This window comes from Panthera tigris, chromosome E1 (assembly GCF_018350195.1).
Source record: "Panthera tigris isolate Pti1 chromosome E1, P.tigris_Pti1_mat1.1, whole genome shotgun sequence".
Classification (NCBI taxonomy): domain Eukaryota; kingdom Metazoa; phylum Chordata; class Mammalia; order Carnivora; family Felidae; genus Panthera; species Panthera tigris.
This window is the reverse complement of record NC_056673.1, coordinates 24,379,799-24,407,140: the sequence shown is the minus strand read 5'-3', so window position 1 is coordinate 24,407,140 and position 27,342 is coordinate 24,379,799. Positions and strand designations below refer to the sequence as shown.

The window sequence follows — 27,342 nt, the reverse complement described above, 5'->3', positions numbered from 1 at the left end:
CTTAGCCATAGCAGATTTATCCACAAAGACAATGACAGTCATGTGGGGCCCTTAGAGTAGTGGGATCCTGTGGGCTGATGGGCCAACACAAAGGAGGAGGCACTTAGGAGTGAGAATGACTTATGGCCCTAGGTGGGCACAATGTGGGGTGGGAGCCCTGGTTAGGCTGGGCAGTACTGAGGGCTTCAAGGAGACATAAGCTGTCAATAAAACACGACCGTCTATTCCTAAAGCCTGAGGTGCCACTCAAGGCCTATCACAATTCACCTATCCAGACTTACTAGGCCAGGTCCCCATCTTTGGGCCAGAGCTCACTCATCTGTTCCCTGACCAAGATATCCCACGCAGGGCTGTAACTTGGGTGAGTCAAGTGAAGAGTGTATGTTGTGAAATTTGAAGAGGCACTCTCTCAGGGCTGTGCAAGTGCAGGCTAACACCGGCAGGACCCTAAGACAGAGTCTCTTCTCTTTCACCTCTCTCTCCTGCCTTAGGTCTAAGCTTTGAACTCCCAGAGGGAAGAGGCTGTGGCTGCTACTGCCTGGGTGCCCCCAACCCAGCCTCTGGGCAGTGCACTGCTGTCACTAGGAGCTCAATAAACATTTGGCAGTTGTCAAGTCTCATCTTTCTTCCCTGAGAGAAAAAGGGCCTATGCTGGGAAAAGCACATGTACGTCACTCGATCTAGCCGATGGATCTAATTGGCCAGGGTCTGGACTTCTCATTTGCTAGACATAAGCAAACGAGATGTGGGGGGCCGGTGTGGGGGTGAGAACCCAGTGCCCTTGCAAGATTCAGAAAGTCCAAGCCAGAAGGTAAATGACATTTAGTCCCACGTATTCTTTTTACATGTGGGGCAACAGAGCTGGAGAGTGACAGTGACTTGCTCCAAGCCACAGAGTACCTTAGAGACAGGGACAAGGCTACATAACAAGTTCTCCGACGACAACTGTGACCTAATCCTGGAAGCCAAGGCAGCTATTGGATGCACATCGAGTGTATCGACTGTCTACTTATCAGGACTGGAGCAATGAGCAGGATCGATCCATTGCTTTTGACTGCCAGCAAGTGCTGCTCGCCGATTGGTCCGGGTTAAGGAAACAGGAAAAAAAAAAGGGCGTGCACGTGGTACCCTCCGTCAGAGACTGGCGCTTGCGGGTGAGAGTGAGGCAGGGGAGCGACCGTGGAGTCGCTGAATAGTAGCGCTGTCGTCTGCATGATTTGCTGGGAGAAACCCAAATACCGCTGCCCCGCCTGCCGTGTGCCCTAGTAAGAGTGGGGGTCATGGGGGAGGAGGCCGGGTGGAGCCTGCGGGGCGGCTCGGGGACCCGGCGGGGACTGCGGGAGGGTCCGCGCTGCTTTCCGGGCCGACGAGGTCGTGGCCTCTGTTGTTGCAGCTGCTCCGTGGGATGCTTCCGGAAGCACAAAGGTCAGGCCCTGGCCCCCCCACCTGAACTCCCGAGTGCTGGCAACCCCCGTCAAGCCCTGCCTCGCCCCAGGGGGAACCTCTACCTGTGAATGCTTCCTCGGGTTTCGAACAGTGAAAACTTCTGCTCTGCCTTTTGTTTTATAGACTTTTTTTTTTTTTAAACATTTATTTATTTTTCAGACAGAGAGAGACAGAGCATGAACGGGGGAGGGTCAGAGAGAGAGGGAGACACAGAATCCGAAACAGGCTCCAGGCTCTGAGCTGTCAGCACAGAGCCCGACGCGGGGCTCGAACTCACGGACCGCGAGATCGTGACCTGAGCTGAAGTTGGCCGCCTAACCGACTGAGCCACCCAGGCGCCCCCCCCCCTTTTTTTTTTTTTTTAAACAGTGAGTGGACTGGTTTGGCTGTCAGAGTCGACCCTGGTAGTTTCTTCATCTTAGTATTCTGACGCAGAAGCTGCGCTTGCTGACGTTAACAAGAACGTTTTCTTTCCTTTAAAATGTTTTGTTAGAAACGAGGTAGATCTGTTCACGGTAAAGAGTGATTAGTCTACATTTTAACTCCAATTCAGGGTCTCTTAGCCCTCAGGGACTCTTTCCAACGACCTTATGCTGGGTTGACTCTTTTGTTAAAGTTCCTCATTGGTTTCTTGCCTCTAGTGTCCTCCCTTCCAGACCCGGACTCAGTGGTCCTTTTCAAGCTGCTTCCCTCCCCGTTTTTGTTTTTTACCTCTAATGTCCCTGGAGCATTTTCAAAGGAAACTTTTTGGTTCAAGATAGACAGGAAAGAAGTAGAACTGCTTTGCTGGAAATAGGGTTGTGGAGCCGGGATGGGTAGGCTTTGCTCTGGCTGTGCAGCCCAGGGTGGCCCAAGAACCCCTAAGGCAATCTGGGGTAATCTGGATCTTTTAACTGTGTGGCCCTGCTGCTGCCAAGGTTTTTCCTGAAGTGCACATTTGAGTAATTCATTCCCTTGAAAACTCCAGCCACTCTAGCAAAGGAAATTAGTTGGTGGTTCTTAACTTGGGTATTGCTCTCCCTAGGGAGATGCACTGTTACAATGTTTCTGTTTCACAGTAGCTGATGAGGGTTGGGGGCACTTCTGGCAATTGGTATTGACTCAGATAAACACCCTGTGGTGTGTGAGACTCACACCATTTCAGCCCTGAATACCACAGTGCCCTTGATGAGGGAGAGACACTCGTCTTGGGAAGAAAGGCCAATCTTCTGTGTGGCAGTCTTTTGTTCTTCCTCCACTTGTGTGGGCCCCAGCCTCCTGCCAGGCCTGCCCTCTCAAACAGCTGGCAGTTGCTTATCACCATGTCCTTGCACCTGACCCTATTCTTTCAGGGGTCTGGTCCAGCCATAGACCTTTCCCTCTGCCAGGAATGCTCTTTCCACCTGGCAGTGCCTCCTCTTTGTCTCCCAGCCCTCTCAGGTGATGTAGATCAGACTCTTCTCCATCTCTCTAGCCACCATCCCTAAGACTCAGCGCATTGAGGTGGGCCTGATGACTTCCATCTGTGTAATCCCAGTGGCACGTGGCACATGCAAATTTGGTATCTGAAACTGCTGAGAAAATAGTTTGGTAATTGAAGTCAGTGTGCCACTTGATCTTGGTGAAAGCCCTGTTAAGTTCAGCAGGTTAAGGAGAATGGGGATGGACCCTCGGGTGCATGAGGCCTATTTCCTCTACCCTCTGCCAAGCTCAGGGTTGCTTGTTTTCTGGATACTGCCCTTTGATTTGAACCCTCACTTCCTTTGCATCCATCCATCTTCATCCCTACCCACATCCCTTACCTGGAACATAAGTTTCCCACCTAGGTGCTGCTGGCTTGGTGGAGAGATGTGGCCTTGTCGTTAAAGTACAAGTGACGTGCATCTGATTTGTGTCTCTTTCAGAGCAGTACAACTCTAAAACTCTTATTGAGAAAAAAAGATCAGCTGTTACTGCAAAAACTATAAAGCCTGCAGAAGACAAAGGTGGGTTGGTTGATTTCAAACCAGCCAACCTAGGAAAAGGTTTCAGGTAAAAGAAGCCGAAAGGAAAGAGATGTGGGTTGGGGCAGGGAGTCAGGAATGATGGCACCTTCCTTAGCCTGGAGCACCAGGAGTGGGGCACCTGTTATGTATTATAGAGCAGCCTGAAGGTATTGTTAAGGACAAGAAACAAGGGGGGCAGAGGGGATAAATGCTGTAGCTGTAGTTTGGGAATGAGGGGTGGACCCTGCTGGCAGGATCCTTCTCCAGTCATGGCTTCATTTCTCCCTCCACGGGCCTGGCTGGAGCTGTCAGTTCACCGGAGCTAGGCTCAGATGGGCGGCTGCCTTTGGCATAGGTCACCTTCCTGCTGCTGGGGGCTCCTTGGGATTTATTGGGAGAGTGGGCTGTCATCTCATCCATCCATCCAGACTTCAGTATCTCCTGGGTGTCATGCCAGTCTTTGAAAGCAGTCCCTTCTGGTGCCTGAATATTCACAGCATGGGGATAGCCTGTTTCTGCCCTTTGAGAAACTTCTTTGTTGGGTTCAGGCAGTGCCAGAAATTTCTGGCCATGCTGAAAGCACAGGGCATTCATGTTAGCAGGTTTTTATAGAACATCTAGTTTTTTGGCCCCTGATCAGGCTGGAGCCATAGTGAGGGGAGCTGGGGTGATAGGAATTAGAAAATCAGGCTCCTGGCCTAAAGAACACAGAAACATGTAGAACAATATGTGAATACTAGGATGTATTTATTAAAGTCACCAATTCTTTGCTTTCACTTTCATTCCCTTTCTAAAAAGAGGAATGTTGGTACAGTTATAAATTCCAGAAAAAATTACTTTTGTTTTGTCTACACCTACTTACTCCTGTCACTTGTGTGCACATTGTTAATCTACTGCAGTAGTTGTTAAAATCTGGCATCTAGGTTTTGTTTCTAGTCCTAATTAGTTGTGTTCTGTATTCCTTAGATGATGATGACTCTATAGATGATTTTCTCAATAGTGATGAGGAAGAGGACAGTTTCTTTGCAGAATTTAAAGAATTTAGGTAAGTCTGTGCTGTGTTTACTTCTTTGTCAACCACTGATATATTTAATCCAATGTGTAGAATGTGATTTTGTTATTAATAAATAGTTGATCCTTGAACTGTGCAGGGGTTGCATGCCCCCCCCCCCAACTATCATGCAGTTGAAAATCTATATAACTTTTGACTCTCCCAGAATTTAACTACTAATAGCCTAGTGTTGACTGGAAGCCTTACCAATAACATAGTTGATTAACACATTTTGTATACGTATTATATGCTGTCTTCTTACAATAAATAGGAAAAGGAAATGTTAAGAAAATCATAAGGAAGAGAATACACTTACAGCACTGTATTTATGGGAAAAAATCTGTATAAGTGGGCCTGTGCAGTTCAAGCCTGTTGTTCAGGGTCAGCTGCACTTGAGTATGGCATGCAGAGCCCTTCAGTTGCATGATTCTGTGAATATTTACTCAGGGCTTCAACACCTCCCAGCCTGCCTACAATTCTCTTGCCCTGGAATCCTACTGGTTTTGTGGGTTAGCAAAATTCTCCTCCTTCAGGCCTTGGTTCAGGTTACCCTTCCTTATCTAAACTTCACTTTTTGTCTTTCTCAGAAGTAAGCATTTTTTCACCTTTCCATGGGGCCTTGTAATGTACCACTCATTTTATAGTAATTTCTCTCTCCCACACTAATTTGTAGGGCAAGGGCCGCATTTATTCCCATGTCCCCAGTGCTCCGTATATAGTCTAGCCATTAATGTGGACAGGGCAATCCCAGGATCTGGTTTTTCAGAGGGATGTGGGTGTTAACAGTGCCCAGCATTTGTGTAGGACTGTGCGGTCAGCCCTTATAGCAGTTGTGTATGTGATTAGTGGGCCAGTGTAATTCCTAAAGATAGATGGGAGTTTCATTGTTCTCATCGTAGGCTGACTCTGCTTGGCACCCACTCCCATGGTAGTGATTAGTTATACTGAGGGTGAAGCGGAGATATGAGGGTAGATATGAAAAGTTGTGTAAACTGCAAAAACACGCAGATATGAGTGTCCGTTCATTGCTACTGATCCTGCTTTGTGAGGATCAAGCACTTGCTTAAACAACATTCAGGGTATGTAGTGTAACTGTCCTTACCCAGTGAGAACCTTCAGGCCTATGAAGAACAAAAACATGCCAACAGCTTAATGCTATTGTTTTCTGTATTTATCCCAGTAAGCTATTTTTTCCTAGTTGAAATGGCCTAAAGTTAAACTATTTACAGAGATGTCATGAACAAGAATCTGTGATGGCGTTTAACTTGGAAATCGTCTGATAGGCTGATCTCACCTTATTTAAGTGAAGCATTGGTTCAGTTCTTGGTTTTAAAGGTTAAGGGGATACAGTTCTTGATATTTATTACATTAGATACATTTAGCTTTTAACTATCTCCATCTGTTCCACTGAACTCACATTGGCTTTCTTGTTCATTTTTAAGGGGAGTCTGCAGCATTAAGAAGCCTACTGTTTAGGGGTGCCTGGGTGGTTCAGTCGGTTAAGTGTAAGTGTCCGACTTCGACTCAGGTCATGATCTCACAGTTTGTGAGTTCAAGCCCCACATCGGGCTCTGTGCTGACACCTCAGAGCCTGGAGCCTGCTTCAGATTCTGTATCTCCTTCTCTCTCTGCCCCTCCCCCACTTGTGCTCTGTCTCTATCAAAAATAAATGTAAAAAAGAAGCCTGTTCAGTCCACACCTTAGACAGTTGATGGTCAGCCTCAATCAGGGGTACAAGGCAAAGCTCATGAGGGTCTACATGCAGGAGCCCTTGTTTGTGGAGTTTGCTGACTGCTGTTTATGGATTGTGGAACCATCCCAGGATAAGGATTCTTAAGATAGATTATTGTGTTGCTTGCTCAATCATGTGCATAGCTCTCAGAACCTGCCCGCTCCTCCTCCCAGGAGAACAGCTAGTGTGGGGCCCTGAGCAGGAGTGTGACTTCCAGGGTATAGGCCAACTGACCTAGGGTAGGCTGCACAAGTCTTTATCTCAAGTCCCATGGGTGTGGATTTCAGATAAGATGTGGATACTCAACATGGCAAACCCTTTATGGAGAGAGAACTTGACATTTAGGTGGTTGTCTTTAAATGTTTTAATTTGGGTACAGGTTAGACATCACATACGATACTGTTTGTCAAGTTTTATACCCATTTGAGTTAAAACTTGCTCACTGTTGCTAAATAAAATCAAGATACGGTTATTTTCTGGTAAATTGCATTGTTCATCTGTAGGTCATAAATGCTTGAAATTACATTAAATAAACCAACATACTAAATAAGGTTTTGTTCTTTTTAAAGGAACTAAATGCAAATAACCCAGTCGAAATTTTGGGGTTAACTTCAAGCTGACATGGCCTGTTCTGTTTGCAGGGAATCGCAAGTGCCCCGGTGCAGTGATGAACCACACCAGTGAGTCGGATCTATGAAGGTAGTAAAATGTGGGAAGTTCTCTGTGGCCCTGAGGTTTCTTAGTCCTGGTTTGGCAACCAACCCATGACACCTGTCAGGGCTTGAGATGTAGATGGGAGCCCCATGCCACTGGTGGCTGTGGCAGCTCTAGGTTGCGGGCGGGAGCTGTCACTTGTTCACGTGTACTTAATGTTGCTGTGGGAGTAGTCTGGCAGCTTAGTGTTGATCGAATGTCTTTGGCAAGGCAGCTGGCAGGAAAAGGCCTTTTGGACACAAAGGCACTGAAGGATTGCTCAGCCTAGTGAGGCTAGGATGTCAGAATAACTCACATGTGGCCCAGGCTGTGTCTTTCCAGCAGAATCTGATTAAAGCCAGTAACACTGTGGAGTGAAGGTTCAGGGCAGATGTCAGCATAAGGCAGTGGAGACTTCCTGCAGTGGAACTTGATCGAGCCCTAGGGAGAGAGATACAGGTTACCTCTGGTTCCTAGGAGTGCCAGCTGTACGGGTGCCTAGAGCAAATGCTAGAAATGCAGGTATGGACAAGTACTGGTATCGTTCAGTTAACGTTCTTTTCTCATTCTAAACCAGTGGCAAAGTCCAGAGTCCAAATATTTAATTTTATATTAAAATACAGAATTTCACATCCATTCTGTGTGATGCACAAGGGAGCTCTCCCCTACAAGGAGTATTTATTAACTGTCATACTCGTAAAACTGTTTACAACTGGAAGAGCAGTTACACTTCTGTTTATACTCTGGCTGGCCTGCATGCTGTCATGGGAGATTTCATCCAGATTATGCCCTAGAGTAATTCCTCTGGTATGGAAATTCACTGTTTCCTTCTGTTTGCCTTGTCAGTGTCACTTAATCCTTGCTGTGACCCCATGTAATAGGTGAGTATTAGCCCATGTTCTACGCTGGCTGACTTTTACTCTGGCTGCCCATACTATAGAAACAGAGCTCTTGGACCACAGACTTACCTGCTTGTCATTGGCTCTGCTGGAACAGGAGATAAACCAAGTGATAATTTGATGAAAGTGTTAAACCCAGTGCTATTTGAGGGAATAAGCTATCATCATAACCCAAATTTTTAAAAAGTGGGACTAATTAAGTAGAGATTCAGAGGAGATGCTAGAACACTCAGAGGCAGTTTTTAAAAAGTTGAAAGGGCTCTGGAAAATTCCTAGTTGTAATGATGGTTAACAACCCGCCTGCAGCCAGCTGGGACGCGCAGGCTTCTGGTTTCCTGAGCAGCATCAGGATGGCTCTGGTCCTAACATTAGTCCTGTTCCCACTGGGAACTCATGGGCTTTGCCTCTTGCTTTCTACAAGGGACCCAGAGCCATGGTGGGCAGGACCACCATCCTGTCACACAGCTTACCTGAGGCAGTGCTCGGATGGATGTGACACCAGCTTGTTCTTGTGCCGTCTGGACTGCGTAGCTACTGGGGTTGCCCATGGGGAGCTGGAGGCAGGCCCAAACCACCAGCTTCCTCTGAAAGCCACGTACACCCACAGCTGCATTGGCCAAGACCAGGCCCAGGGGCCAGAGGCGGATTATTGCTTCCAAGAGGCTGGTCTGTGCCTGGGGCAGCAGGAGGGAGCCCAAGGGAAGGGGAACTTGAGACACGTGTTTTTCTTGCACACCATCCAGTTCTTTAGAAGCAAGGAAGGCCATTCTGATCTTAAAAAAAGAATGCCACTTTATAGCTTTCAATTGATTAGCTCTCTTAAGGGAAACCAAAACTGTCTTTAATAAAACAGCTTAACAAGGTAACTGAAGGGCACCTGGCTGGTGAACAGCTAGATACCTTCAACTAGACTGGCACCATGTGGCAGAACTTTACATCCAAGGCAGATGTACTTAGGTCTTACATGTGCTACTTTAAAAATAATAACCTTAAGATCTAATTGATATGCCACAAAATTCACCCCTTTAAAGTGTATACTTCCGTGGTTTTTAGTATATTTCCAGAGTTGCTTATGCCACTCTTTCTGTGTCCAAACCACCCTGCAGTGTCGGTGGTATTTTATACAAGAGAGCATACCAGTGTGCAGTGGCAGGGTCAGCATTCCACCCTGGGGCCACCTGATACCAGACTACCCACTGCCCGTCCTGACTGCTGGAGTCAGATACTCACCCTCCATTTCTGCCATGTGCGTTTGATGGCCGTGGCAGCTGCGTGCATTCTCTGGATGTGCTTCCGAGCTAACCAGGAACGAATGGCTGAGGTGTTTTGCCCAGAAACAAAGAAGTAAATGAAATGTTTAGAACTGTTAGTAGCCTGGCTCTGCAGCAACACCCAATCTGCTGAAGAAGTTTGGAATAGATACTTTTTCAATGAATGGCTACCTTGTGCCACTATGTAGGGTAAGGAGCTAATAAAGAGAATACCTCAAGAAAACCTGGCTCTGAAGAACACCCCTCACACTGTTTAGACTGGGAGAGACCCTACCTGGAAAGGCAGCTGGGAGGCTTACCTGCCTCAGGCTTTGGCTGGGGCAATGCCCAGGGGACAAGAAGTATCTCTTATCTGGGGAGTCTTCAGTTGAATTTGTTTGCTGGCTTTATGAATTCACAAATGGTGACCCCACCATGCACCCACATGTTGGTAAAGGTAATGACTACTGGATGGCAGACTGGTTGGCAATTTTTGTTTCCTTCTCTTGCAATTTCAGCACTTTCTGGTTCTTTATGGTACCATCATATTCAGAAAAAGGACTATTCCATTAAATATTAATATTTGGGTTCTAGAAAACTAAAAAGTTTAAAGACAAATCTAAATCTTGTTATTTCACCAACCCAGACGGTTCTATAATGTTTCCTTATGCAATTGTTTTATGCCTATACACACAGAAACATGCCTGAGGAAGGTGGCATCGCCCTTGATGTGTGGTTTGGCATCCTGGTTTGAACGAAATACTAGAAGTAGTTTTGGTTAAATTTAAAATATTATTCAAAAAGACTTCTTAGCTGGGGCTCCTGGGTGGCTCAGTCTGTTAAGTATCTGACTTCAGTTCAGGTTATGATCTCGTGGTTCATGAGTTCAAGCTCCGCATCAGGCTCTGGGCTGACAGCTCAGAGCCTGGAGCCTACTTCAGATTCTGTGTTTCCCTCTCTCTCTCTGCCCCTCCCCCACTCATGCTCTGTCTCTCTCTCAAAAATAAAAAACATTAAAAAAAAAAAAAAAAGATTTCTTAGCTGCATCATAAGAGCGGTCCATAATAACAGCTGTCAGATATTTGGGTTGTTATTCTAGTATTTTTATTTTCAAAATAAGACTGCTGTGAACATGGTTCCTATATCTCTTCCTTTAATGAATCAAAACTGAAGGTCAGTTTTACCTTCTTACACTCAGCAGGTAATGATTTATCATATAGGCAAAGGAAGACGACATAAACTGCTCTCTAGGTCTGGGAAAGGGGAATTAAAGGCAAATTTTTAGCCTCTGCTGCCTAGAGAGCACCCCACCCTTATTTGTGGTGTGACCTGGCTTCCATTAAACTGGAGAGACACTCTGGGTGAGGTGAATCAGGATTCAAGTCCCAGGGTACCACAGGCTTGTGCTGTCAAGGTCTTGACGCTGGGACACAGCTTTAGTATATGGGGGTTCAAGCAGCAGCATTTCACAGGAAACCTGTAGTGTGCAAGGTCTGCAGCAGCTGACAGGGACTGCATCCAGGTCCGTCTGCTGGCCTGGAACCGTGGCTGTGTGCCCAAGAGCCCCACCCCTCCTACCTGCCTGGATGAGCGTGGCGGCCTGCCTCTGCCTCTCCTGCTTGCGGTGCCGGTGTCGCCTCCAGCTTCCCTGGATGCAGCAGGCACACTGCTCTCGCACCTGGGCACGCCCACATTCCAGAAGCTCCAACTGAGAGGAGGGGTATCCACTGAAGTCTGCAGCCTCTCTTCCCACTGCCCTGAGGTGAACCCACACTCTGTCCTGCTAAGCAGAGCACGCAGCTAGTGAACTACCCTCCTCATCACAAACCAGCTTACCATGGAGTCAGTCATAAACACTTTGGTCCTGCCACAATGCACTGGGACTGGTGTGGCCTCGGCTGGGTCACCAGGTGTGGCTGCTGCCTGAGTTAGAGCTGGAAGAGTATGGAGGATGTCCTGGAGAAGAGGTTGCAGTGTGGCTCCCTTGGTATGTGGAGACCATTCTATGGGATGGGAGACAGAGGTCTCATCAGCTCTTGGTCATCTACACGCTTCTGTGGACTTAAGAAACTGGTTCTGGTCTCCCCCATACTCCATAGGCTTCTTTGCTGCTGTTCCTGCCTCTAACCACTTCCACCTTTTTTGGGGGCAGAGGTGACCCCTCTATTCTTCAGGCCCCTGGCTATTCTGAGGAATACCGGAAACCCCACTTGTGGCTGGCCCACAGCCTCCATTTCTGTGGGTCCCCTAGGCAAGCTAGCAAAGGGCAGCTGGTACCTGGATTCCAACCTCCAACCAGCCAGCATCTGTTCCAAGGCCCCAAATATGCCGAGGGCCAAGCAGGGCAGGTGGACCACTCCCTAAGCCCCTCACCCCTTAACTCCCTGCCATGTATGGGAAAAGGGAGAACACCTCCCAGTCCCAGGGAGGCCCAGCAGGTCCCCATGTCACATTGTGCATAGCTGGCTCTTGCAGAGGGAGGATTTACCTGAGGGCTCTGACCACCTTTTGCTGCCCAGTGCCTCTCTGGAGACAGAGGCTGCCAAAGAAGACGCCGCAGACGAGAAATCCCAAAATCAACCAGGGGCGAATGGGGCTTTGGGCACAAGACACAGAGCAGTAGAGCAAATCATGAGAGGAGAAGGAAAGAGGTGGAGAAAAAGAATGAAAGGAAAGTGATAAAACTAAGCCCAAGAGAGGAGGGAAATCAGGACTGTCCCAGGCCTGACAAGCCCCAAGGTAAGGCTGTGTGGGTGTAAGCAGATGCTGCTGGGCTAGGGTCCTACTGGGCATTGGTCTTATACTCTGTCCTTGGCCTCTTCCTCCTCCACCTATGCCAGGGTCTTACCCTACATGCTGATAACCCCCAAACTGGGGCCAAGGGCCAGACCTTTCCTTTGATATTAGGGCTTGCTGAGTGCCTGGCAGACATTTCTACTGGATGACTGTAGGGACCTGGAGCTAAAGTCAGTCCTGCAGAGCTCAGCAGCTACCCCCAAGCCTCTCTCCCCCACCAACCAGGCATAGTCTAACCAGTTTCTTCCCAACGTTGCCCACAGTGCCCACATCTCTACCTTCTCTCAACTCTGGCCAACCTAACAACCTCACTCCCAAGGCCTGCCATGGGCCCCCTAACAGTGGTCTCCAGAAAGCATATGGCTGACATCACTCCCTTCCTCCTCTGAGATGTCCTCATCTGCCCAGAGAATAGAGCTCTGCTCCTGTGACATGGCCTGCCTGTTACCCCAGTCTCACCTCCAACTGTTCTCTGCCTTTACAAGGTCTACACACACAGTGTTGTCTCCTGCCTGCAGGCCTCTGTTCAATTACCTGTCCCGTGGAATGCCCTTCACTTGGCTAATACCACTGGTCTTCAAACACCACTTCCTCCAGGAAGCCTTGCCTGATTCATACCTCCCCAGCACTACCCACAGCATTCTGTTCCTAGCTCTATCATCATTCTCCACTGTCTGTCTTCTTTTAGTCTGTTTCCCCCAGTGAACCAAGAACCTCGAGGACAGGGCTGTGTTTTACTCCTCTCTGAATGTCCAACCCCCTAGCCCTGAGATGGCCCAGGACAGGTGCTCAGTAAACTGTGCTTGAACAAATGACTAGCAAATGGGCCCCACTCACCTGAATGTCCTTCATCAGGAGATGGGCTATGGGATCCAGCGGATGTGCGAGTACAGAGCCTTCTCAGTAATTCATATCGTTCCACGAAGTTCTGGTGAGGGATTCTAGAAGCCAGAGCAGGCAGAAGAAAACAATGAAGTGACAGCTGTGAGCCTGGGACAGCACTTGGGGCTAACGGGAGTTACTCTATTTAATCTACTCAACAACCGAGCGAGGTGCTACCATGACTGTGCCCACTGAATGGATGAGGTTGTGGTTGTGGAGAGACTACACAGTGGAGACCATTTTAAACTGGACCTGCTCTTCTACAGCCTTGGTCTACCTAAACAAAGCTTCTCACTCTTTTAGTAGGGGATTTTTGGCCTGCCTCCTTCAAAAGGGGCTTGCTGGCTCCTCCCCAACTGGATCACTCATACAGTCAGCCACATCTGTTGCTTCTCTGACTCCACAGCATCCCCTGCTTCCTCCTGATTTTTCTGCTCCCCTTCACCTCAACACTTAAACAGCCGATGACACCCTGTACGTATTTATACCTCCTCCTCCCGAGTCTGGCTTCTGTCCCCAACACTGTTCCAGTGTGGCTCTTGTTGCAGCCATCAGCAAACACCATGCCACTGGCTCCAGCAACTGGCCTCTGGCAGGTGCCTGGCTGACCCCTGTCCCCATACAGCTCTCTCAGCCCCCAGGACCCCTGTGAGCTTGGCTTCCTCCTTCACCCACAACTCCCAAGTTGCTGGTGCTGGTTTCTCGTCATCTACCTACCCACTCTCTAAATGTGAATGTTGCTCAGTGAATGGCTTCAGACCCCTCTTCTCTCCCCACTGTGATTTCCTCCTTGCTCATGGTGTTATAACCCACCAAGGACAGATCTTCATGTACCCTCCAGTTCCCAAAGCTCTGGGCCCCAAGCCTGTCTTATAACCACTGCAAACCTGACAAGGCCACATTCCTGACTCCCCTCCTATCCCACCTCCAGCCTGTGCCTTCCCCAGACATCCTATCTCAGGGACAGGATTTCCTGATTCATCCACTTGCCTCAGATAGAAGCCTGGGAGTTATGTGTGCAACCTGGAAGCTGACTGCTCCCCTGCCCACATCCCATGATCAATCACCCCACAGTCCTGATTCTATCACAAACCACAGTCCAATTTAACCCATGTCTCTCCATTTTTCATGGTTGCCACCCTCTTGTGGCCACCATCTTGCCTATACACCTGCGCAACAGCCTCCTCACGCATCTTCTCCCTTCTCTTCTGACCCTGTGTCCAACGTCCACACGGTAGCCACAGAACATGAATGAGAGCACAGCACTCTCTCCTCACAATGTCCAGCAGCTTCCCAGCCCTCTGGAAAAACTGCCAAGTCCTCATGGGACTTCTGAGGCCCCTCTCCCCCCATTTCTCTATGTGCAGGCACTTTAGCATCTCGGTTCCTAAGCTGGAGCTTTGTGCTTGCTGTTTCCTCCCCCAAATCTTCCCAGGTTGGCCCCTTCCCTCTCCAGAGGTCTGAGCTGCTTAGAGGGGCCCATCCCCAACCAGCCCAAAGATCCTCTTCCCCATTAGTCTACCTAGCAGCACTTTGTCTCTTTCCTAGCACTGATCAACTTAATACTTCTTGTTCTTGACTCCACAGGAATGTAAGCCCCAAGAGGCAGAGGCTCACCTTCCTTATTCACTGATGCTAGCAACAGTGCCTGGTGCAAAACAGTACACAGAAAGGGAATGGATAAATGAACAAGTGAAATCTCTTGAGTTCCAGGCTGACTTCTGCAGACCTGCCTCTTTCTCTTCACCTCCACATCCTGCTCTGGGCTGGGCAGGTCTTGTCACGCCAGAGTCCCAAGCTCCACCCCAACACTGGCCCTGCCCACTGTGGGGCCTGGCCCACTTACCGGATGGGGAAGCCAGCGGCACTGATGTGAATGGTCTCCACAAGGCCACAGGCCTCCAGCTGACTGAGGACCTGCATTGGTGAGGAGACAGGGTGGGCACCTGTGGTGTGGGACCAGCAGACCAGAAATACCACTCCTGCCCTCTGAGGCTCTGGTCCATGTGAACCTGCAGGCTGTCTTGATGATTGACTGATGAGGGTATACTCTCCTGCTTCTGATACCGTGGAGGTAAGTGCTGGTCCTACTTCTGTCTCACCACTCCCAGCCGTGCAGAGACTCTGCCTTATGATGCAGCCTAACCCAATTTGTTTATTTATTTTTATATTTTGTGGGCAGTGGGGTAAATCAAAGCTGAGGAGCAGGAGAGGTTAAATTGTAAAGATTCATTGGGACCTTAGTGGAGAAATCCTGGCCGTAAACCCTAAGGCCAGTTGACTGTGGGACACACTCCAGCATGCAGCACTCATGCCTCATCCCCATCAGAGCCCAGTACCCTGAACAAAGGGCAGCTGCTGGCCATCAACTTTTGTGCAAATTAGAAAAAAACTCTACCTCTGGTCAGAAGTGGCCACACTGTGCACAGACTGCAAGATGATTCAGACCCTTCAGCTAATCACCCAATCCTCCGGGCAGCTTCAGTCTCATCAGGGCACATGGACTGGTGAGCAGAATGTAAGATGCAGTGGAGGCTTCCTGGCTAGCTCACTGTGCCATGCACAGACCACAAGAACATACATGACTGTCCTGCCAAAGCAGGGGCGCAAGATGCCATAGTGTCAAACTCAACCCAAGAGACTCGCTCTGGTCACTCCACTTGGAGCCGAAGTTCTGCCTTTCGTCCCTTCAGGGCCTTGGCCAGATAGGGCTCCCTACAAAGCAGCTCTGGCCCAGGGAATTACCTCCTCCTGGAGAAAGGTGTGTGCCTGGCCCTGGCTGTTGGGCTTGATGCAGCGAATGTAGTGGGGCGTGGTGCTATGCAGAACCTGCAGAAGCTGCTCCAGGGAGGCCTGCAGTGGGGAGAATGAGGAGCCAGACAGATTGAGGCTCCCTGTGGGCATCAGTGGGGCCCTGGTTAGTGACTGCATCAAACACCCCCTGGCGGTCTTCACAGCCCTGAGACAGATATCCTCCCAGGCCCTGGGATGATTATGGGAGGTGCTCACTGAGTCCATGCACCCTCCTTGCCTGAGCTCCCAATGCCCCTCACCTCCACTTCTAGGGACCTTCCTGACCTGTGATCTGTACCTGGTTGGTCTCCACTCCCCACACCTCCCCCCCCCCCCCAACCCCCACTCACCAAACAATCTTCCTGGAAGAGAACAATCTCAGAAGCCATTCATTCAGGCAACAATTGTTCTCATTAAGCCCAGACATAGTCAGTCTGCTGCGCAGAACCCAGGGTCTGATGGGGTCACACGAATGTGTGTTGTGCACCCCCTCAGTAGCGTGTCTGAGGCTAGGCAGGAAAGAGCTAACCAAACCTGGGCTCCACCAAGTGGTTCCACTAGGAGGTAATGATTAGGCTGAAATTTGAAGGACTAGAAGGAATCAACTAAGACAGCAGGTGTGGAGGGTGGGAGTCTGGGATGGGGCTGGGGATGGGGCGGGGAGTGGTACAGGCAAGGGAGGGGCATCCCAGGAAGGTGGAGCAGAATGTCAAGGGTTGAGGGCAGAAAGCATAAGGTGCTGGAGGAGGTTGACAAATCTGTAAGCCAAGGACAGGGCTTGAGCAGGAAGCTGGAGAACTAGGAATGGACTGGGACACAGAGGTTCATGTAACTATTGTTCCTCCATGACCACCCTATCGGCCGTGGGTGAGAGGCCCACTGTGCCACCCATAAGCCCCTAGGCTTCCTGTCATGTCAGTTATGTCTATTTGTTGGTTTTCTGTTTTGGTCTTCCTCATGAGGCTACCAACTCCGTGCAGACTGGGACCATGTCTACTCACTTGTCAATGTTCCCCAGCAAACCACCAATCCTGGGAGGTGCTTGGTAAATATTTGAGATTGATGAATGAATCAAGCACATTCCATCAGCACCCCCAGGACCCACCTTGAACTTGGACACCACAGTCAAAACAGGGGCTCTGCTCTGGCCAGAGGGCTCTTCCTGGGACTTCTCTTCAGGGTCCATAGGAAATAGCACCTTGAGTAAGGGGTCCTGGGATTGCTGTAGGAGCCTGGTCAGCTCAGGGGGGACAGGGTCCTATTAGGAAAGGACAAGGACAGCAGGTAAGGGCAGGTGGAGTGCTACCAGGGTTGTCCCCAGGTTTGCCAGCCCTGCTCACCCAAGCCCCAGAAGAAGGGATTCTACGGGAGACCCACTGTGACATGGGTCATTTCTGGGCAGCTTATGCCTGATTAGCAGAGATGTCAGGCAGGTAGGCCAAAGAGGTGACTTGGATTCTGGGAGGATATTCAGGAGAGAGAGAATGCAAGACAAGAATCTTCCATGTATATGCAGCAATGACTCAACACCTCATTTCACGCAGGCCCCCACAGGCCGTGGCCCAGCCCCCACCTTGTTCTTCTCCACCAGACCTGCCGTGTGGTACTGCACAGGCCCTGCATAATGCACCACGATGAAGCTGGGCTCCTGGCTGAGCTTGTTGTGGCCCAGGCAGGGACTGCCTGCCAGGGCACTCTCGATGCGTGTCTGGAGCTGGGCTGCACTGCTTGGCCGATTAAGGCGGCATTCCTGCATGGGATGCAATGGACACTCAGCCACAAATATGAGACAGGCTCGCCACAACCATCATGGATCCCCCCCGCCCCCCACCAGCAGCATAGCTGTCACATAGGCATCATAGTGACCCTGAGAGGGAAGGAACATAGGGATTAGCAAACCCATTTGGCAGATGGGAAGAGAGAGAGACACAGAGAGGGCCTAGTATGGTCTCTGAGGCCCCAGAAAAGCCCAGAGACCAACTCTGGTGCTTAGCATACTAGTTGACCCTACCTCATTTATGAGGGAGCAGATACTGATGGGGCTTCCCTCAATGAGATCCAAACAGGCCTGGTTGTCCTGGTAGTTGACAAAGGACCAGTCCAGGCCCTCAACTGCATATTCCTCCTAGGGGACCAAAGGTGGCAGTTGGGTGGCAGGAGAAAGCATCTGTGATCTGAGGCCCAGATAGGTCATCCATGGCTGGCCTCAGTACCACAGGATATTCCAGAACAGCATCAAATAAGGAACTAAAGGCTCTGGGTCAGACCCTGGAAGGAGCACTCCACTTCTCACCTGCTGAGCCCTCAGGTAGTGAGCCACAAAGTGCTGTTGTAGCTTCTCATTGGCATAGTTGATGCACAACTGTTCCAGACTGTTACTGGGAAATGACTCAAATCCATATACATCCAGCAGGCCTGAGAGGATGGGGCAGAACCCATGGGGCCACTGCAGGGAGCAGGGGCAGGGGTACTACAGGAGTCCAGGGTGAAACCTCATACTTGGTACCCTGGAGAGGTTGAATGAGCAGGACACCCAGCAGTGGGCACAGTAAACACAATGCCCTGGGGTGGGTCGCATCTCTACTTCATGGCCCCTCAGAATTCAAAGCAGGAAGAAAGGCTGAATAAGGTGTGAGGGGCAGCCTAGGGAACATTTCGTGTCCAATCTAATTTAGAGGGCTTTGATCTCACCAGCCCTGTTGGTATCTAGAATTCCACTGTCTCTTGAGCAAACCTCACATCATTGAGCTTTACTTCCTCCTCCACCTGACTACTACCCCACCCCAGTTCCAACCATGTTACCATGTCCCCCAAATCCCTTCTAATCTAGCCATTGTGCCTATCCCCTCACAGTTCTAGGGGAGAGGAGGGGCCCTCACAGACAAAACACCATCTGAGTCTGCCTGGAGAGCTACAGATGGCTCAGATGTGGGCACTGAGAACACAGAGACACCCTTGCCCAGACACTGGTGGACAATGAGGAGATGGGGGTGCAGAGAAGGGAAAAGAGCTGCCTGGAGTTGCACACTGGACTGGACTGTTTTTTCGAAGGAGTGCTCCTGAAAGGGTGAGCCCCTGCTACCTATGAAAGTGGTCCAGGAGTCAGGGTCTGCACAGATGCTGCTATTGATCACGGATACCAGCCAGTCAAACAGCCTGTTGGGGTGGGGGTGGAGGGAGAGAGGACTCTGGTGAGAGGTCAGGTAAGCCTGAGGGATAGCAAAACTGCTCCTCCAGCCAGGGTGCCACATTCTGAAGGGCCTGTATTCCCAGCCAGACAGGCCAAAGGATCAAACCCTTTCCTCCCATTTGCTGCCCATCCCATTTTGCCCCACTACGAATGCAGGCTTGTGGTCATGCATGTTCCTAGGATGCACAAACCCGGCCTGTCCTCCCAACAAGACTGAACACACGGCTGGTAGACTCTGGGGCTAGACAGGGAATGGGACTCCATCAGTCACTTGGCCAGACACCCAGCTAGTGTCTTAACTGGAAGGGAAGGGGTGAACGGGAAGGCCTAGGCGGAGTTTGCAAAGAACTGAGTTCACTGGACACCCCTGAAAACTGGACCTGTGGCACCTAGAGCTCAAGACCCTGCCACATCCCTTAGTCCTGCATAAGCAGGCCCCGAGTCACCTGAGGCCAAGGGGTACTCTGCACTCTGGAGCACCCCACCCTGAGACAGTAAGGCAGTTACTATGCTGGTGACATGTACAATACTATTAAGGAATTTCTTTCTTACGATTTTTCTTAAAGTGACTGCTCTGCAGTTTATTGCAATTCAGTCAGTTAAGGGTTTCTGCTTTTGTACCAGGGGCTCCAAGTACCTGTCTGAGGCACTGAAAACAAGTGACCTAGTGTTACAATGATCTGATGTTGATTATGTATGAAGTGCTCTACGGTTAGAGGTTCACACGATCTATGATCATCATATTTTATTTTACCGATTTTACAGTGACTTGACACAAGCTTTAAAAGTCTTTGGCATGAAATTAGCTTCAAGGCAATGGGAAAAGAGTCTCTTCCTGAATTGGGATCCGTCTGAGCCAAGCTGCCCTAGGCAATGTTCAACTCAGCAGATCTTCTTCCCTCAGTAATGCTTCTCAAGCTCTTGACTCTTAAAGAAGTTCATGAACGGGGGGGGGGGGACCCTCTCCCCAGGTGCCCAGGTTCCCATGAGCACACACACATGCACACGCGCGCACACACACACACACACACACACACACACACACACACACACACACGTGTTCTGACCCATGGTTCTGGAGGATTCTGGGTCCCCTGACTCCTTACTTGGTACCCAAGGCTCCCTTACTTAGAACCCAGGGTGAGAAACCACCCTTAACCACATGGCCAGAATGTGGAGCTGCTCAAATAACCCACCAGGAAAAGGCCAGGACCCCCACCTTCACCCTGTTGTGGACTCCCATTTGCTGCACACTGTGTTGTCTGAGACTGTGGGCCACACTTCTGGCCCTACCATCTATCAATTTCCCCAGATAACATGAAGAGATGAAGTATAAGGTCACGTGGAGATTGAGGACCCTATTCACCCATAGGTCTAAACCTGGAACTCTGAGAACTCCGGATCAGCTTGGAGGCCTGATGTGCCAGTGAAGACCTAAGCAGGCTTTCCTCACCCATGGCCAAGGGCAGGGCAGGCTCCTATACTTTATTAATGAGCTGAATCTAGCCCAGAATGTGGCAACTTCCCCATGCAGAGTACTCTGGAATTAAGGTCAAAGGCCCAGCCCGGGGAAAACCCAGAAGCCATTCATTCCCTGCTGTCCATTCATATGCTTTATCTGGAAGCCCTCACCATGGGCCTGGGCCTATTGCATGATGGTGTCTGATCCAACTCCAGAGAGGGGGAGAACTTGGAAGGAGGGCAGGGCCCAGAGTGCTTACCGTGCGTAGACTAGTTTGGCCAGACAGTCTCTGCGAGTGTCACACTCGGCTCGGGAGCAGGGCTTCTGGAATACCTGCTGCTGCCTGCCTGCCCTGATGGTTCTAATCTGCAGTGTCTCCAGCAGTGGGTCTTCTGGAAGCTGCAGCAGTGAGGCTGATGTCCTGATAGAGCCTGAGAGGGACAAATCACCCTCCATCCAAAAAGCCCTCTTTACAAGACACTGTGAAGTCACCCAACTGGACAGAATAAACCTAGGTTCTGGTGCATGAGGAGACTTGCCCAAAGCAGAGACTGGACTTGAACCCCGGACTTATATGTCCTGGTCCACACTGCCATATGTGGGGCAAATCACTTTATAAACCCTCTCTTGTTTTCTCACCTGTAAAACAGAGATGATGCTGTTTGCCTCACCAGAGATGGGGTAAGTAGTAACATCCGTGTTTTCATCAAGGGCATCCTCACATTCCAAATTTCACCCTCTGGCCTCCCACCAGGTCCCACCAGTGTTGGCCCTTTTCCAGACAGGGCATACCCTGCTCCCTGGGTGTGTGACCAAAGCTGATACACAGACCCCCATCCTTGTTCTCACACTTGGCATCGTCCATCAGCTGGCAGGACTGGGCTTCATCCTTAGAGTCAGCAAACCAGATGTTTCCGAGGTGCAGCAGTCCAGCCAGGACCTGAGCAGACAGGAGAGGACATGACAGGAGCACCTTCTCAAGGGCTGAAGCCTAGCCTGGGAGAGGCCCCTCTCCTGATGAATATAATCATGAGAACAAAATAGTAACAGAAACTCCCAATTGATGCCCATGACAGAAATGACACAGGGAAATGTTAAATTACAAACCTATAGGGATTTCTGGCTGGCTCAGTGGAGCATGTGCCTCTTAATCTTGGGGTTGTAAATTCAAGCCCCACGGTGAGTGTAGAGATTACTTAAAAAAATAAAATCTTTAAATCACAAGCCTATAGGCAACAGACGTGGTAAAAGAGAAAGGCAGGATGAGAATCCATGTAGTCTGACTTCAGATGTCTCCCAGGGCAGCCAGTGGGCTCCTAGGTCACCCACTGTCTGTCCTTGTGCCTCCCCTCCTCCAGGAGCAAACTGTGAGAACACCACTCCTGTTACTTGTGGACCAGGCTCTTTCTGTGTGGCTGGTGGGGGTTTGGCCCTGGTTCCCTTTGGTCCTTTCTCAGCACTGCTAGGCAGCTGACAGCACAGTCCAGGATAGGATCTGTGATCTTGGTCTCCTAAGAGTGGGTGTTCCCTTGCCTGTACACTCACTGATCCATAAGAATGAGTCTCCAGGGGCTATAGAGAGGAGACTCATATGTCCAGCAGCTGGGGAACCCTTAGACCCTTATGGGGAGAGCAGAGCCTCTCCTACCATCCCTGTCTGGTCCCAGGCAGGGTATCTCCACATGATACCAGCTTTCAGGCCACAATCTACCTTGGAAGAAGACTGCTGTGCCCAATGGGTAGAGGGTCATGATACTGTCAAGCCAACACTCCTGTCCAGACCCCTGGTGTTGTCCACTTGTCCTGGGCTTGTTCCCATGTGCTGTCCCTGTGGCCAAACCTGATGGTACCCATACTGGCCATGATCCCCTTCCTGCCTGAGCAGCCCCAATCCAGAGGTAGAGGTCACTTTCCACTGTACTGCCATCTCCCTGCAGGGGTTTCTCCATATCTGCTGCCAGCCTATCCTATGTATCCCCCTCCTGTTGTTCTGGTGGGTGAGGAGGTGATGGCAGAGGGAAGTAGTGAGCCCAGTTAGCAAAGACAGAAGGGAGAAGAGAGGCCACTAGTGGGATGAGAGGCGCCCAGGTCACATGGGTCAGCACTCCATCCAAGAGGAAGGAAAGAAAGCAGAAGTTAGAATTACTACACCTGGTACAAACTGCCCTATGGTGATGTCTGACCTTGGGGAGGTTACTTTACCTCTCTAGTTTTCTCAAGCACAAAATGGGAAAAATCTCCATATACACAGGACTGTTAAAAAAACCAAATAACTAAGAGGTATGAGCATGATTTTAAAATCTGAATACACTGGATGAACATGTGGTGGCATCACTTCTCTATTTTGATCACTGCAGTGATAACTGACCCAGGCACCTCATCCTGTCCCCCGGGCCACTGTGCTAGATTTTATAATACAGTACTGTGCACTTGATCACTGTCCTCTATGCTCTGTCCACCCTGACTCCCTGTCCAGGCTCAGGTGCACAGAGGATAGTTGACTCCTTAGAAAGTATACAGTGGGGCCTAAAGTCCTAGATCCTCAGAGTTCAGAGAAGGGGCCTATGAAAGGGGCTGCCCATTCATCACATCTACCAAACGTAAGAGGTATGCCTTTTCTTCTCACCTGAAAGATGTTGTTCTGAGTGGGGATGTCAATGCCCAAATGAAGCATGGCCTCTCTGGTCACCTGGAAACAATCCTCTGAAAAAGAATCCAAATCACAGCCCAGTGTCAGCACCCGAGGTCAACAGGGGCTTCAAGGAGTGAAGAAGGCAGGCCCTATGCAGAATGTGAGTGGTACTGATGCGCTAGCCCAGGGTGCTAGGCAAGACTCCCCCTACCTTCCAAGGTCCTCTCTGGGTTAGGTAGCCAAGAGAAGGATGCTCCCTCGGGGAGGTGCCACTGGAGCCTCTCATCCATGCTGGCTCCTTTACAGATCTGTGGGGAGGAGTGGGAGGGTGGCTGAGGTGGGGGTGTGAGGAAGACCAGGCCTGCATAAGCCTGGGGTTGTGATGAGGAGAAATGCTTCGACATTACAAGGTTGAGATGTCAGGGCACAGAGCCCAGGGCAGGCCTAGGGGCAAAAGCCGCAGTAAATATTCTAAATATCTCTGATGCAAAAAAGCCTGCTGAGGCCTGTGGTCTGATGAGGAAAGCACTCCTGTCTAGAGAGCCCCCAGTCCCCATCTGAGAGCAGGGAGATGTACTATCCATGCTCTAGGGAACCCCCAGTCTGATGGAAGACACATCAGACACAGTTCTAGGGAAGCCCTCATTCTGTTGGAAACAGTTGCCATTCTAGGAGTCCTCAGTTTGGTGAGGGTGACACAGTCCCAGTCTCAAGGACCTTTTGGTCTGACAGAGAAAGCAAATGCATCTCCATGTCAAAACCATCCTGGGAGTGGAGGTCCAACGTGAGGCAGAAGTGTTGCATAAAACTTCCAGGAATAAGGGGCAGCATCACTGAAAGCCAGGTAATGAGGCAGGCCTGGAGCATAGTGGGGGTGGAGGGGAGGGTTTGGACACTCAGACCCATCTCCACTCTACATCTGGGCAGCTGTGGGCCCAGCCTGACACAAACCTGGTAGAAGATGTGGAAGTTCCTCTCACTGGAGGCCTGGCAGGTCACTCGAGTTTTCTCTAGGAGGTACGTCTGGACTGCAGCTCCAGTCATCTGCTGGGCACTGGGCACAAGCAGGCCAGAGCCCATTAGTGGTCTATTCATTCCATAGCCATTTATTAGGTACTATCTTGTCCCAGAATGCAATCTAGCCACTCTCCCCAAAGCTCTTTCACTTAAAGTGGGTGTTGAGGACAAGGACCACTCAGCAGGCCCTTAGCTGTTCTGGAACTTTCCCCTGCAACCTGCTCAGTGGACAGGACCAAGCCCTCAAGTCATTTTGTCCCATCCCAAACCAAGAACAGAAGCCCCAGTTTCAAGTGTAGGGGTATAGTCCAGAAAGGTGGTAGTTTAACTCAAAGCCCCCGAGCAAGGGTGAAGCCGGGAGGAACTCACAGGCCATGACAAGAATACTGCCTCTGGGTCCCTGAGGCTGGAGTAGCTAGAAGTCTCTAGGTTCAAAGATCACCCTCAGGCTCATTTAGCCCACAAACATTACATGCCAAGAGGAGCAGGGTTCTGCCCATAAGGGTAGCCCAGGCTGGAGACTGCCCCAGTCACTTTCAAACTCCCCACCCCAGTCCTCCCATCAGCCAGAGTGGCAGCAGCCATTACCTGTTCAGCTGTAGCTGGATGAACTTCCCAAAGCGACTGCTGTTGTTATTCCTCAGTGTGCACGCATTCCCTACAGATCACACCTATGTTTATAACACTCCCCCACGTTTATAGGGTCCTCATGGGCCAAGGTGGGGGCCATCTCTACCTGCAAGTCACCTGAAGGCCCCTTTGTGGGTTTCCAGGTCACAGGGGACTGGACTAGAGAATGGGCACTCGGGCTTCAGCAAGTGTGTTTCAGGAGAGTTAGAACTTCCTAGCAATGAACTAGAATGAGCAAGTCTCAGTGGTCGGGGACTGTCTTCTTTGAAGGGAAAGGACCAAAATCAACAAGCTGTCACTACTGAGTTAGGTAACATCTAGGTACAACAAACCTATCTCCACCCTACATCTGGGCAGCTGTAGGCCCAGCCTGACACATCTAGGCTCAAGTCCCAACATGGACAATAACTGATGAGCATTCTTAGATAAGTCCCCTTCTTCCCTGAAGCATCAGGAAACTGTATGTAAGAACAGGATTTGAACTAGGAGAGCCAAAAAGTCCTCTCCAGCATACTGTTACATCTACCTAGGCTAGAGGAGGGGATGACTCTAGTGGAAGGAGGCCAAGGGTACCTGGAAGGAGGTTGAGGGTCCAAGGCAGTGAGTGATACACTCTCCTCTCAAAGCACTACCCCTCTCCCTGGGAGATGGCAAATCCCAGAAGAAATGGAACCGAGGTACTATGCACAGGACAACAAGCTCACCAAAAGCTTCCATGACAGGGTTGGAGTTTAAGATGCGCTGTTCAATTCTCTCTGCAATTTTGTGACTCTCCAAAGATGTGGGTGAGGCAGCCACCACAGCGTAGAACTTCATCAGGCAGCGGGATGTCCATGTCTGCAGCAGAAACAACCCTGTGGGAGACGAGTCCATGTTCCCTCCCACCAGACCTCAGGATATGGTACCCACTAGAGCCCTCTTCTCCACCAGACATGTTGCTGACCAAATGGGGGAATAGCGAATTTAACTATGTCCTTGGACAAGGCACTTCACTCATCTGTGAAATGGGAGGGTTGCTCACTTCTGCTGCTTCTAGTTCCAGAGGACACCTTTAAGAAATAAAGGAAGAGGCAAGGAAGAGGCACCTGGGTGGCTCAGTCAGTTAAACGTCTGACTTCGGCTCAGGTCATATCTCATAGCTCATGAGTTCGAGTCCTACATTCGGCTCTGTACTGACAGCTCAGAGCCTGGAGCTTGCTTCAGATTCTGTCGCCCTCTCTCACTGCCCCTCCCCCACTTGTGCTAGTGTGAGCTCTCTCAAAAATAAACAAACAAAAAAGGTATTTAAAAAAAAAAAGAACTGCTAGAATTAACCTTTTTTCAACACAATTGCAAAATTCAAATGAATTGTAAGGTAGAGAATAGCTCCCAGAAGGTAGAACAAAATATTAAGAGATGGAAGAGTAAGTGAGAAAAATAAGACTATTAAACAATTACTCAAACTTCCTACTAACAGAGAAGTTAAAGAAAGAAAAAACAGAGGGAGGAAATTACTAAATTATTAGCATAATACAAATTTCCCCAAAGAAAAGAACATGAGTTTTCAGGTTAAAAAGACCCACATAAAATATCCAGCACAATAAATGAAAAACAAAAAACAAAAACCATACCAAGATAAAGACTGAGTTTTTAACACCTATGGATAAAAATGAAGATTCTAAAGGCTTTTAGAAAGAAGAAACAAATCACCATTATGGACTGGGACTCTCTATCACAACACTCAAAAAATATAGAAGAAAAAACCTTATAAATTTGGAAAGAAAATGATTTCCAACCTGGAATTATATAATCCAGCCAACATATCAAGTTTGAGGCAAAATAAACATTTTCAGATGTGCAACTCAAAAATTTGCCCTCCACACACTTTTTTCAGGAAGCTACTAAAGAATGTGCTCCATAAAAACAAGGCTGTTAAAGAAGTTGAAACAATGGGTTCCAGCAAGGGGGTTTGTCATAGGACAGAGGGCAACTGGGGAATCCCCAGAGCGAAGCAGAGAAGCTCCCAGGTAGTAATTGCATGGCAACAGCCCTTGGCAGTCCAGGCCTCCCACCAGTCCAGGTCGGAGCAGGAGATCTGGGAGCTCCAAAAGAATACCCCCATGACAAAAAAACAAAAAAACAAAAAACCTGATATACTTGCCATCAGGTGAGTCCAGCTTTGGTGACAAGTTTAGTAATAGGTATACAGAATACAGAAAGGTATTCTAAATAGAATACAGAATAGGTATACAGAAACTAAACAAGTGAAAAAAAAAGGGCAATTATTAAGTAGAGGGAAAGTAAAAATTATATAAGAAAGGATAGTATATTATACGGTTCTGCTGTGAACAATACATACATACATGGCTGTAATACTGCATATTAATTAAAAATCATGAGAGGCGCCTGGGTGGCTCAGTCGGTTGAGCATCCAACTTTGGCTCAGGTGGTGATCTCATGGTTCCTGGGTTGAGCCCCGCATTGGGCTCTGTGCTGACAGCTCAGAACCTGGAGCCTGCTTCAGATTCTGTCTCTCTCTCTGCCCCTCCCCTGCTCACACACAGTCTCTGTCTCTGTCTCTCTCAAACATAAATAAACATTAAAAATAAAATCATGACATAATTACTTATGTATTTGGGGGCAGAGAAATAGGGCTAAATCTTTTTTTTTTTTTTTTTAATTCTTTTCATGTTTGTTTATTTTTGAGTGAGAGAGAGAGTGTATAAACAGGGGAGGGCAGAGAGAGAGGGAGACACAGAATCCGAAGCGGGCTCCAGGCTGTCAGCACAGAGCCCAATGTGGGGCTCGATCCCACAAACCATGAGATCATGACCCAAGCCAAAGTTGGATACTTAACCGACTGAACCACCCAGGTACCTTAATCATACTAGGAAGTGAACAGATAAGGTCAAAAACTGAAAAATTA

The 27,342-nt window shown here is 49.4% G+C and overlaps 2 protein-coding genes across 12 annotated transcripts in view; one reads left to right on the top strand and one right to left on the bottom strand.

Moving 5' to 3' along the window:
• The first annotated feature begins 1,139 nt into the window (after nucleotides 1–1,139).
• Nucleotides 1,140–27,342, top strand: part of PIGW (phosphatidylinositol glycan anchor biosynthesis class W) — a 40,887-nt gene continuing 14,684 nt past the window's right edge. The window contains exons 1-7 of one of the 8 annotated variants that reach the window (XM_042966867.1): nucleotides 1,140–1,265; nucleotides 3,330–3,456; nucleotides 4,377–4,455; nucleotides 5,904–5,966; nucleotides 6,835–6,892; nucleotides 7,733–7,767; nucleotides 14,301–14,787. The gene's annotated coding sequence lies outside the window, so the exon portion shown is untranslated. Of the gene's footprint in view, nucleotides 1,266–3,329; nucleotides 3,457–4,376; nucleotides 4,456–5,903; nucleotides 5,967–6,834; nucleotides 7,768–8,891; nucleotides 9,876–14,300; nucleotides 14,788–18,359; nucleotides 18,675–27,342 lie in introns of those variants that run through there. The other 7 variants (XR_006211276.1, XR_006211275.1, XR_006211274.1 and 4 more) reach the window with 7 other exon arrangements.
• MYO19 (myosin XIX) overlaps nucleotides 7,199–27,342 on the bottom strand; it is a 31,335-nt gene continuing 11,191 nt past the window's right edge. For 2 of the 4 annotated variants that reach the window (XM_042966851.1, XM_042966852.1), the window contains 20 exons: nucleotides 25,142–25,274; nucleotides 24,396–24,465; nucleotides 23,742–23,844; nucleotides 23,002–23,098; nucleotides 22,785–22,861; nucleotides 21,008–21,098; nucleotides 20,418–20,589; nucleotides 18,589–18,662; nucleotides 17,800–17,921; nucleotides 17,518–17,631; nucleotides 17,080–17,256; nucleotides 16,612–16,764; nucleotides 15,459–15,566; nucleotides 14,560–14,630; nucleotides 12,669–12,772; nucleotides 10,872–11,038; nucleotides 10,614–10,743; nucleotides 9,016–9,101; nucleotides 8,256–8,558; nucleotides 7,199–7,327 (listed from right to left, as the gene is read on the bottom strand). In XM_042966851.1, the coding sequence (XP_042822785.1) occupies nucleotides 7,199–7,327; nucleotides 8,256–8,558; nucleotides 9,016–9,101; nucleotides 10,614–10,743; nucleotides 10,872–11,038; nucleotides 12,669–12,772; nucleotides 14,560–14,630; nucleotides 15,459–15,566; nucleotides 16,612–16,764; nucleotides 17,080–17,256; nucleotides 17,518–17,631; nucleotides 17,800–17,921; nucleotides 18,589–18,662; nucleotides 20,418–20,589; nucleotides 21,008–21,098; nucleotides 22,785–22,861; nucleotides 23,002–23,098; nucleotides 23,742–23,844; nucleotides 24,396–24,465; nucleotides 25,142–25,274 (2,481 nt within the window). Of the gene's footprint in view, nucleotides 7,328–8,255; nucleotides 8,559–9,015; nucleotides 9,102–10,613; nucleotides 10,744–10,871; nucleotides 11,039–12,668; nucleotides 12,773–14,559; nucleotides 14,631–15,458; nucleotides 15,567–16,611; nucleotides 16,765–17,079; nucleotides 17,257–17,517; nucleotides 17,632–17,799; nucleotides 17,922–18,588; nucleotides 18,663–20,417; nucleotides 20,590–20,950; nucleotides 21,099–22,784; nucleotides 22,862–23,001; nucleotides 23,099–23,741; nucleotides 23,845–24,395; nucleotides 24,466–25,141; nucleotides 25,275–27,342 lie in introns of those variants that run through there. The other 2 variants (XM_042966855.1, XM_042966853.1) reach the window with 2 other exon arrangements.